Raw genomic sequence first — 11,347 nt, 5'->3', positions numbered from 1 at the left:
GTTTGCTGAGAAACTGGATATCACAATGTTCTCAAGCTTTGCTGGTCCCAATGGTTTCCCTCTGCACTGTTAATAGTTTTGCCTCATTGACACTGGGCGGTTTGGTCTCTGTGTGCGAATACAGGATAACTAAAACATGCTGACAGTGCTTATTCAGCCAATTGAATTCTAACTTTCAGGGGATATGTGGAGGCATCGTTTTCTACGTACAATTGTAACTCTCAATGGAGATGTATGTTACTAGCTTGGTTTTATTAGATAAGTATTACTGTTATACAAAGAAATATTCAAATGTAAATTGTGATGTAAAATGTCTACTTCACTTAATTTGTAAAGCTTTGAAAACCAAAACCAGAAAGGCAAAGCAAATACAATAACCCTGCTGTTTCACATCTTGCAGCATGTTGTCTTGAGAATGATTGATGCTTCTATAAAGCCACTTGCATTGCAAATAGGTACTATAATCAGATCAGATTGCAGTCTAGTAGTTTCAGAGATTCATGGAAAATCCATGGCTATTGGAGAAGACTGTGGCAAGCAGCTGTTTTGAACCATTAACATATCTGAGTGAATGAAAATTATAATTAATGGATGAGCAGGGCTTTGTAAAGATAAAAACAAAAACCAAAAATAAAAATACACAAGGATTCCGGGATTGCTTTAATGAGTAGGTATAATTTAAAATGAATAATCAGCTATGTTGTGCAAGTTCAACCTACTGTAGCATGGCACCAGCTACGATTCAATATTCAAATACATGTTTGCCAATGTGTTTATTACGAAATTGCTCATTAACGATATTCAGCAAATGGGAGGTACGGTAAGAATTTGCCATTCTTTACTATAAACCCTTTAGGTGTGTAAACACTTAAATTAACTGTTACAACACAGTAGTGCAGTTTGAATTGGAGCAAGAAGCTTGATGTTCTTCCTTTTCTGTATATTCTATTTTACCAAGACATTATTATCAATGGCTAAAAGGATAACAAACCCCCTGTAACATGATATACTGTAAGTGCAGTGCTTGTAGTAATACGAAAATAAACATATAAAACATGACAAATGTTGAAGACATCGAGAGATACTTCTAGTTTAGTTTAGTATTGTTTTAGTTAGGTATGATATAATGTTTATAATTATGGTTTTGTTTTGTTACATTTGGACTGTAAATAAATTGGTAAATTATAGATAAACATATTTAAAATTGAGTAATGTGTGTGGAAAAAACAAGTTCAAGCCCTTTAAACGAATGTCAGTGTTATGGATGGCTAATATACAGGTGGTCTGTTATCTCAGGGGTTTAAAACATTATTTGCGCATTATTGCAGATAATTTTTCCAACCATAGGCACTTTATCTACACCATAATATCACCACATTTTTATCATATACTAGAACACTAATTGATTCCTTAAAGCTTCCAGCTGGATGAAAAATAGTTATTGGATACTCTTATGTACAGTTTTCAAATGTAAAGTGCATTCTTGAAAATGTCATTGGACTTAAAAAACAAAAATATAAAATAAACATCAATTGTTTTCACAGCTGTTATACTGCACCCCTCTTCATAAATAAAATATAGGTTAAAAATACAATAGACAGGACAACTGTATTGCCATTTACTGTAATGAAATGGGGAAACAACCCTTCAAATAAAAACAAATATTTGAGCTGAAAAAAGTAGTTTAGATTTTGATTATCCCCCCACATATTCACAGCTGGAATCAGTTAAGCCATGCAGTAACTGTGCTATTTAACATTACAGAAAGTCTAATTGGCCTTGTTGGTCTGGTGCTGCCAAAGCCATTATGGACCTTTGTTTTATCTACAATCTGTAATTTACATGAATTTAACATGTGCACGTATCAAGATAAATGATATGCGCTGTTTTCTGTAGGTTTCATTTGAAAATGTTACTGGCCTCAAATTTAAAGAAAAAGTAAGGAAAGGAGTTAAACGGAAACCATTAGATATTATAATTAGGAATAAAACAGCTGGAATGTTTGACAAGATTTCTAATGAGTGCTGAATGAAGATACTACATTATTATACTGGCCTTTTAAGTTTAGCGAGGAGGAAAGTTGGCAGTGTTCTAAAAACTTTCACAGGCTTAAAGGCCATTGCACACTGGATCCAATCCAGAGAGGGTAGAGTAAACAAAGCAGCAAGTCAATGCGTTTAATGGCAAATTTGACAAACTGCACTCCATTATAGTTTGGTTAAACCTTTGTAAGACCTCATACCACATGCATTTGTAACTTTATTAATTACAGAAACGTATATCTACTTAATTAAAGCCCTTACATTGACAAATAACCTTTTTTATGCTGGGCAATTAGTTATCAGTGATTAAATCCACACAATCTTTTAGCTGTTTTAATATTATGTTTTATGTATAAACTTGTAGACATGGTTATTAAAGATTAACGACTCTGCATATTAGCAGAATATGAATATCATGTTATTATTATTATTATTATTAGGAATAGTCACATCCATTTTTTTTTTATTTACCTCCTTCAAACTAGAAACCCATGTACATCTTCTGAAATCGCAATGCATATTTCTTAATGTAGCTAAAAAAACCAAATATTTTCTGTTGTTAATTCTACAGTATCATAAATTGAATAACTTGAATTGTTCCATAAGTGTGTGTCCTTATGTAAATACACATCGTTCTTATTATATGTCTTGTCTCTTGCATTTAAAATAGACCCTCTAGGTTAGGCATGGTTTTTGTTACTGTTTGTGTCTGTACCATTCTTTCCAGTTGTATTCTGTAAATGGGTATTGAAGAGGGCAGAGCAGGCACACATATGTTAGTAAACCTAATATGTGAACTAGAATTAAGTATATGTCAATCTCAATATATGTTGAAATGTAGTATATACCTTTATTTATTTATTTTTAATTTACAGGGGTGAAAACATTAATAGCTTTGTGTTATATATTTCCAGTTTTAGGTTTAATAAATGAATTGATAGAACATGTTTGCAAGTGTGCAAGTTAATTTTTCTTGTTCTCTAGACAGTACAGTATACCTAAGGCAAAGAGAAAGACAGTCAGGGAGGATTGTACAGCAGGACTTGGTTCAAATGTCCCTCTGGACCCTGAAGCTGTCATGCCTGTCAATCTGTCTGAAACTACACTCCAATCGTTCAGCTGTTGCACTGAAGGCATTTCTGTCTTGAGAAAGAAATCCACAGAAGGGAAATTTAATTAACTTGCAGCTAGGCAAATCTAACTATATGATGAAATAGGATGGGAATATACTATAAATTTCATTCTGTTACTTTTAAAATTTGGATAATGTAATTACTGAGTTAAGACAAAATACTAATACATTTTACTTTTTGGAGTACATTTGTAGGGCCTTCATTGCTTTTTTTTATTAATTGTGCCAATTTCACTGACATTTTTTAAGATATTTTTCCACTCATGGTCACTTAAGCATATTGAGGATTGTGTGTTTTACAAAAGAAACCATTACAAAACTAAAATGTATGGTAAAATATCGACTACTGCACTGAAATTTACTGCGTTCAGGCAGTAGTGGAAGTAAGGGTTTGTTAACGCAACCCTCATTAGATATTCAAAATGGAGGACGGAACCGTGTTTCACTGAGAGAAAGTTCGTGAGTGTTGGCCAACAGTTTTTAACTTTTTTCTGTTGGTGGTCTGTTTGCCTCACGTTTGCTAACTAAGGCGAGCACACTAATGAGGTAGTTTGCTCGAAACAATAATGGCAACAGGCTGGGAGAACATTTCCTTGACTGGGGGATGGGCACGTTTTGCCAATTTATATGACAAAAAAGATGTTATTATTAAGGGTCTGTTTACTAAGAAAAAAAAGAAAAAGAAAAACAATATGAATTCCAGTTTAAAATAGCTTACCCGGTGGTTTTGTTTTCTGATTTTAGGATGTGTTGCATATTTGAAATATTCGTGGAATGTTCAGTAAACCCTTCAACCAGCCTTGTTCAAAGTTTACACAGTTCGTTGCGAAAGTTCTCCAAATTGAACGCACCTCAGCTATTATTTGCACTGTGCACACCGAGTCCGTAATTGTCGTACGACGGTTATGGTCAATTTTGGAATCGAATTGAAGTTCTACTTGATTCGATTTGACGTGCGTTAAAAATTACATTGACCAATGAAAAACGACTGGATTCTTGCAGTTCCATGAACAAAATGGAAAAACTAATCGTGTGTGTTGCCAAACAAAAATTACTTTATGATAAAACCAACAAAGATTACCGACAATCTGAAGAAAAATAAACAAAAACAAACAAAAAACACATCGGAAAGACACTGCTGTGGACTTGGCGATTAATGAAATGCATTATAAAACATGCAATTATTAACTGCTAGTATATATACACACGTGGGTTTTGTGCAGTATTATAGATTACAAGCATGAAATACCTTTTATTTCAATTGTAGTCGAGGAAGTAATGAAACAATGGCCAAACCTGGAGACAAGAAGCGTGACAGGGCAAGATCGGTCAGGGCTTAATAACAGTGAGAAAAGAGTGGCAGTACATGAAAGTGATGGAATTTCTAGCTCCATAGAGTAAGGTCTGACATATGGTAAAGTATTTTTGATAGCTCTTGCTAGCTTCACAACTTTTAGATATATTTATTACAGGAGCGAGTGTTTGAAAAATTAAATACTGGTTATACGGTTTATGATGCAGTGACAACTGTGTTGTGTAATATCTTTTTTTTTATGTATTGTGTAACAACATTATTGTAGATCTAGTAGAAACGTAATAATTATCAAACGTTTTAACTTCCATCAGCGTTTGCTGATCATTAAGTTTATACTACATTTAACTTTTTTTTGTGTTCAAAGTTATGTAAGAATTAACAACAGAGTTGTATTTTTTATTATTATTAAAATACTTAAACTAGGTATATTTACTACAAAGCCTCAACTGCACATCAGCGTTCTGAATTATGATATTAACGCATCTAGTGTGCAATGGACAGATCTGATCCGTTTCATATACCTAACTCAGTTTAGAATCACTATATCGCTAACTGCTAAACTCTCTGAACACTTGCCTTTTGAGAGTCAGTCTGTTCTACCATTATCCGCCTTTATCTGTATGGACCGGGTTTCTTCGAGCGAGGGTCCCATTCAGTGACCTCCTGTTCTTAATATTCTGGGAGTGCGCGTGGTTCCATGTGCTGAGAACGCGCAGCACTTTGCCGCTGATTCTGCTATTTTTCCCATTGTCCTACGGAGGGAGTAATATAGAAGAGCCACCCCCTCCTCTGTCACACAGCTCTGCTCTGAGTCCCGAGACTCGTTCGCCGTGCAGCGCCACCTGCAGCATCCAAGCCTGTAGTACAGTGACTCCTCTTCCGATTCTCCAATGTTCACAGCTCGGCCGGAGCCTGTCGTCTTCCCGGCTCCATTTCCACAGGATTTATACCACTACTAACAACCCCAGATCAGGACAGGACCGCACGAAAGGTAAAGAAGGAGCTTTCAGGTATAGGCAGAGTCCGGGGTAGGGTGATAAAGATCGTTCTTTCTTAGTGTTTTTAGCAGCTGTCGACAGAGAGGTAGCTGGAAACTGACTTCACGCATCAGTTGGTACACCATGCGATAACTGGAGTGCCTTCTACCATAACAAACCTCTTCGCTCTACAAAGGATTTAAAGCTCGGGTCTGCACATTTCAGTTTGCTCCCAGTCTTCAGGAAATTACTTTAGTTATTGTGTTATTCGCTGGTAAAATTACGCGCTGTCCTCAAAGTGAGCGAAACATACAATGTTTTATTTTGTCCCCTTTTGCTATGTGAAAAGGTGCAATTATGCTTTCCTTGCAGCTCCCTACTCGTCTGACTATTTTTGTGTGTGTTGCTGGCGCTGTAAATAAACTAGCCGTGTTTTGTTTTGCTTTTTAAATATCAGAGTAAGCGCTTTCGGTCGAAAAGTCCATTGGCATTAATATAATTAACAATGTCTAAATGCAAAACGACTTAGCAGTGTTTTGCTAGCATGTGCAAGTATACTATATTACTGTCACCGATGCAAATGCACGGTATCTAGTGTAAATATTTACAAGATGTTTATGACGGGAGTTTTGAGTCACAGTGATTAGACACAATGAGCTGGGTGTTTATTTACATTTACTAATCATCTTTTGCTAACATACTTGCATCGTTTGTCCTTGCAATAAGACACTAAAGTATACCTAGATTTTCGAAATTAGGTGCAAGTTTCTTAAGATGCAGCACATCGTTGCTGTTGTGTTTAACACTAAACATTGATGCACTCTATTTTCGAGCAAAATAAAATAATGCAAAAGTTTCAAAATCAGTAAATCTGGGTGGCACACAACACATTTTCAGTGGTTAGCAAATCATCATACACATCACCAGCACTGTCTCCTATTGAAGTACAAGTGATTCATCACTTTCAGGGCATCTCTTTGTTTTTTTTAAAAATTCACCATACAACAAATAAAGTTGCAGGCAATGTATAAATAATAACATAAAATAGCTTTTCTTGTTAGGCACTTTCAGGCAGGGCAGGAAGCACTGAAGCAGACTGATTGGAAAAAAAAAATCAACTTGGGTTTTCAGTGCAGGGATCAGCGCCTTCCAAAGTTCAGAAGGTATTTTCCTGTTGTTCAGGGGGGATAATGTCCAGTGACAGGCAAAGATCAGATGATGAAAGTCCGAGCACCAGCAGTGGCAGCTCGGATGCGGATCAGAGGGACCCGCCAGCACCAGAACCAGAAGAGCAGGAGGAGAGAAAACAGCCCACAGCAGCCCAGCAGCAAAAGAAAAGTACCAAATTGTCCAGTAAAACTACAGCTAAATTGTCAACCAGTGCTAAAAGGTAAAGCCTATTTAGTAAACCCATAACTTTCACTCCACTCTCTCAACTTGACCATCTTTTCTTAACTGTAAAAGGAAACACAGTAGCCTCTCCTTTACTATGTCAATGCCCATGTTTGGTTTCATACTACACAGCAATAATGAAACAGTTCTTTTAAATTCAGTATTTGTTTATTCTAAATATTAGTAATGAAAGGTTTCACAAAGTTCATTTTTTTTGTTATTAAAATGTGCTCTCAGTTAGCATTTAGTTCACATGAAATGTGAACTGACACAGTTTTTAATAGCCAGATTTTAAACATTTGGTGCTGTACTTCAAAAAGAATAAGTATTACTGTTTATAGTTTTTTTTTATCCGCTTAATCAGTCTGATAGATAAACTATAATAGATAAACTAATTAACACAAGGCATGATATTACAGGAGCTGTGAACAGGTTGCAACAAACTGCTGCACTGAAGTAGTAGCTTCAAAGAATCATGTCTTTACCCTTATAGCTTGAATGTGTCATTTCACAAGAATATCTCATGTGTTTAATAGACATCTTGAACCATACCCTCTTTAGTTTAACAAAAAACATAAGTAGAATATACAAGACTTACTATAATAAATCTGATTATGTGTGAAAAAACATTTAAAATTGCACATCCCTAAATGTTCAGAATTGTGTACCTTAAAAAAAAAAAAAAAAAAAATATATATATATATATATATATATATATATATATATATATATATATATATATATATATATATATATATATAGAAAGAGAACTTAATCTTCACTGACACACACACACACACAAAACCTCTTTTCAGTTATCTATATCTTGTTAATAATGCTTCAGCAACAGCATTGTAGCACTGGTTTAAAGTCCTTGTCAAATATGCCAGCACAACCCCCTCCCTTTCTGTCTCATTTGCATATAAGCTTTAAAAGAAAATCTTTTGTGCCAGAAGTGACTATAACCTGGAAATTGCAGATCTGCTAGGAACCTATTAATGAGGGCTGTCTGCTGGTGGCGAAAGTGGCATTTTTTGGTGAAGAGAAAGGGAGAATGAAATGCTGCAAAGTTTTCCTGTTAAGGGATTTGGGTTATGCCTCTGAGAACAAAGAGGAAGCAGCCATGTTAGCTTTACTGAAGGCACAGTCTGCCTTGCATTTAACTGCATGGTGGTAGAGGGCAGTGTTATTCCCCAACTACTTTAAATGCTCAGTGTCTTTTTTTCTCATTTTCTCATAGAATTCAGAAGGAGCTAGCTGAAATTACTCTGGATCCTCCTCCAAACTGCAGGTACTGTATGTAAAGGGTTTTATTAGCTGCAGGATGGTGGTGTGAATTTGACTTTGACATTTTTTTTTATTTTTTTTAATTAAAATATATGAAACCTGGCTGTTGCATCTCGTGATACTTTTATATGCGGGTAAAGTTAGCAGATATTTTTGTGCAGTATGTAAATATGATTTGTGGTTTCTAAAGGCTGCCCTTTAGGGAAATTATCTCTTGAAATTTGCCTTTTTTGAATGGTTAATCATTTATTTGCTGTATAAATACAATCCATAATAAAGTAGTTTGAGTATTGGATTTGTGTTCAGCATTAAAAGGATTCAATTGCAAACAGTTTTATGTTGTAAATGTCTGCATTTGGGTCATACTATGTATTTATTAGTGAAATTATCTCATCAGTTGAATGAAGAGGATATTTTAATAGGCTTTTACAGTCAATAATGATTTGAAAAAGATTGTCTGAAACTTTAGTCCTGTGATGAAAGTTCGAATAGTATGTTTCTGAACATTTTAAATATTAATTTAGATACTGTTGAGGATAATGTTGATTTGTTTTCCTGATGATATGCATGCAAAGTGAATTTGATTATATTTTATAGTAGGAAAATGCTGTTCTGTGTTTGTATGACTGAAACTGTATTGGTTTACACACGTGCCGGTCCAATAACTTTATTTATGTTTATGCAAAGGATGAACAGTAGTGAGATCCTGCTGTAATTATTTTCTTAAATATCTGTATTTTACATACATTAACATTTACATGTGCATTTGTGTCTTCAACGTTGATACACTTCTGACCTAGTACTTTTGATAGTCATCAGGCCATTTTTAATTAACACACACGTATATATATATATATTATATATTATAATATATATATTATATATAATATATTTATTATATTATATATAAATAAATATATAATTAAATAACATAAAACTTTTTAAATTTGTTTGTTTTGTACAGAGTCCAAACATGTACTCAGGGTTTTCCCTAGGCCTTTTAAGCTGGGCAGGCCGACCGGCAAAGTGGCTGTCACCGCCCGGCTGAAAAAACCTGATCCGCCCGTCTTGTAGATGCTACTGTGCCTTTAACAATAAGGACTGATTGCACTTCTAGCAGACATAAAAAAAAATAAAAATAATCTTGGAACCACGTGACAGCTGTGTTACGTCTTGATACGACATTTAACCAATTGGAGAGTTGAAGGGGCGGATTTTCTGTGTTAAGCACTTTGTGAGGCTAAAACCTTAAAAATGACTGCTAAAAAAAATCCACCTACTACTATATTTGTGGCGGCTACTTTATTAAAAAAAAAATTACGATTATTTTCAGATATTATCATTCAGCCTATTTTTTGTCGTATTATTGTATTGTAAGGTGATATATAGTACATAAGCTATACGTATGCACCAAAAAAATGTACCCAGGTGCTTGTGAGAGATATTGGGGTTTCATGTATAGAGGCTGTATGTCTTTAAGAAGAAAGGCATGATGGGATATCAGCTGAACACTTGTCAGCTGACATACAAATGCTTAAGCGCAGAGGCGCTGGATTACACTCCGGTTTCATGCAACAGTTATGATGGTGACCAAATGTTTGCGAGTACTGTTGTGTAAAATAAATAAAAAATGGTTAAAATGAATAGTTGCTTTCAAAAAATATAGAACGGCAAAAAACAAAAAGACGTGTGTTAACACAATGCCCTGAAAACATAACATAAAAGAAAACTATTTAAATGAAGCAATACGCTCAATGATGCTAAAAAGGAAGCGAAAAGGTTACCATTTTTCTTTTTGTGAACTCCAATAAATCTACTTTATCTTTCCCCAGTCAAATTGTAGAGTGCCCAAATAAGCACGGTACTTTTCTATAATAAAAAAAAAAACAGTCATGCAAAAGAAAATGTAGAACATAAGAAAGAGCAACCAGCTATAGTCAGCGAAAGACAGCACATTATTCAAATTATTTATCGTATTGTATATTTAAGGTGAGGCAGGTTTTTTTTTTTTCCATTAAAAGTGCTCCTGGCTATAATGTTCTTCTACCCGGCTGTACAGAATTCTTGGGGAGAACCCCTGGTACTATAACTACTCTACAATAACAATTTTACGTTTACTCTTGTTCTTTGTGTCATAACATGAAGTTACATTATTGCAACAGCAGTGAACTGGATACAGTAGTGGAAACAGATGCAGATGTGTAGCATGATGAATTGCTTGTGGTGAAGATTTACAAATGCAATCTACGCTATATCCAATTTTTTAATGTTTGCACACTAGAAAACAATGGAAAAGTGAGCAGTGAAGGGCTTTTATTCATACCTGCGAATGGGCATTTGAAACGTTTTTCAACATATCTTGAGTTTCTATGACACTTCTTTGTTTGGGTTCATGACCTGGATGTCAAATTGTAAATGTTACGTTCCTAGTAGTAATTCAGCAGTTTTTTTCATTAATTGTTTCTTGCTAAACAAACCTACTATGTTTGTTCAAACCAATGCAAACCGTGTTTATGAAATAGTGCCCTTTTTGTACATACAGCATGCTTTATATTAGTGATGAGACTAGGACAGTCCGGGATGGTCTTTCAGAATCTGGAGGTACAGTGTAGAGGTGCTTGCTTGTCTTATATTTGTACGTACAATGCATGTCATGGTCATGCTGATCTTTTTCATGTTCTTAAGGCTATGATGGGGTACTGTATGTCACGAACATTTAAGTGTAAGAAATCTGAGAGAAGATTCATTTTAAAAGGGTTTTCCATTGTTTAATGGGTCTGAAAAGGGTGATTATAACGCAGTAAATTTATGAGTCAGTCACACACCTCTTGGCACAGACTCTTAAATGAGGAATAGACCGAGTGTGTCACAAGCTCAGTAAATGGGCATTATGTTTAGTAATGTGAAAAATGGGCTACCTTTTTTTTTCCATTTCAAAGCTGATGTCTCACAACGTTTTGCTTTCAGTTTTGGCTTAAAAAATAGCTATATAATACAAGTGACAGACCTAGTCTTTATTTAGTTTTGACTTCCTGCCAGCTGTCAAATTCATGGTGGGGGTATGTTACAAAACATGCAGAAGATATTTATGCTGTTGAGAAGAGCTTCTGAAAATATTTCAGTGTGAATGAGGGGGTGCCAGATAGTTATTGATCAGCAGTCTGATGGAGATGTGATGAGCATCTGACATTCAATCAGCACA

The 11,347-nt window shown here is 35.0% G+C and overlaps 1 protein-coding gene across 1 annotated transcript in view; it reads left to right on the top strand.

The window, feature by feature from the left end:
- Window positions 1–5,345: 5,345 nt before the first annotated feature.
- The window catches only part of LOC121323605 (ubiquitin-conjugating enzyme E2 E3-like), a 31,316-nt gene continuing 25,314 nt past the window's right edge, over window positions 5,346–11,347 (top strand). The window contains exons 1-3 of the mRNA XM_041264754.1: window positions 5,346–5,480; window positions 6,649–6,856; window positions 8,099–8,149. Of these exons, the coding sequence (XP_041120688.1) occupies window positions 6,657–6,856; window positions 8,099–8,149 (251 nt within the window). The 5' untranslated portion in view covers window positions 5,346–5,480; window positions 6,649–6,656. The remainder of the gene's footprint in view (window positions 5,481–6,648; window positions 6,857–8,098; window positions 8,150–11,347) is intronic.

The sequence above is a fragment of the Polyodon spathula genome, chromosome 11 (assembly GCF_017654505.1).
Source record: "Polyodon spathula isolate WHYD16114869_AA chromosome 11, ASM1765450v1, whole genome shotgun sequence".
NCBI classification, from domain to species: Eukaryota; Metazoa; Chordata; class Actinopteri; order Acipenseriformes; family Polyodontidae; genus Polyodon; species Polyodon spathula.
This window is presented reverse-complemented; position numbering and strand designations above follow the sequence as displayed.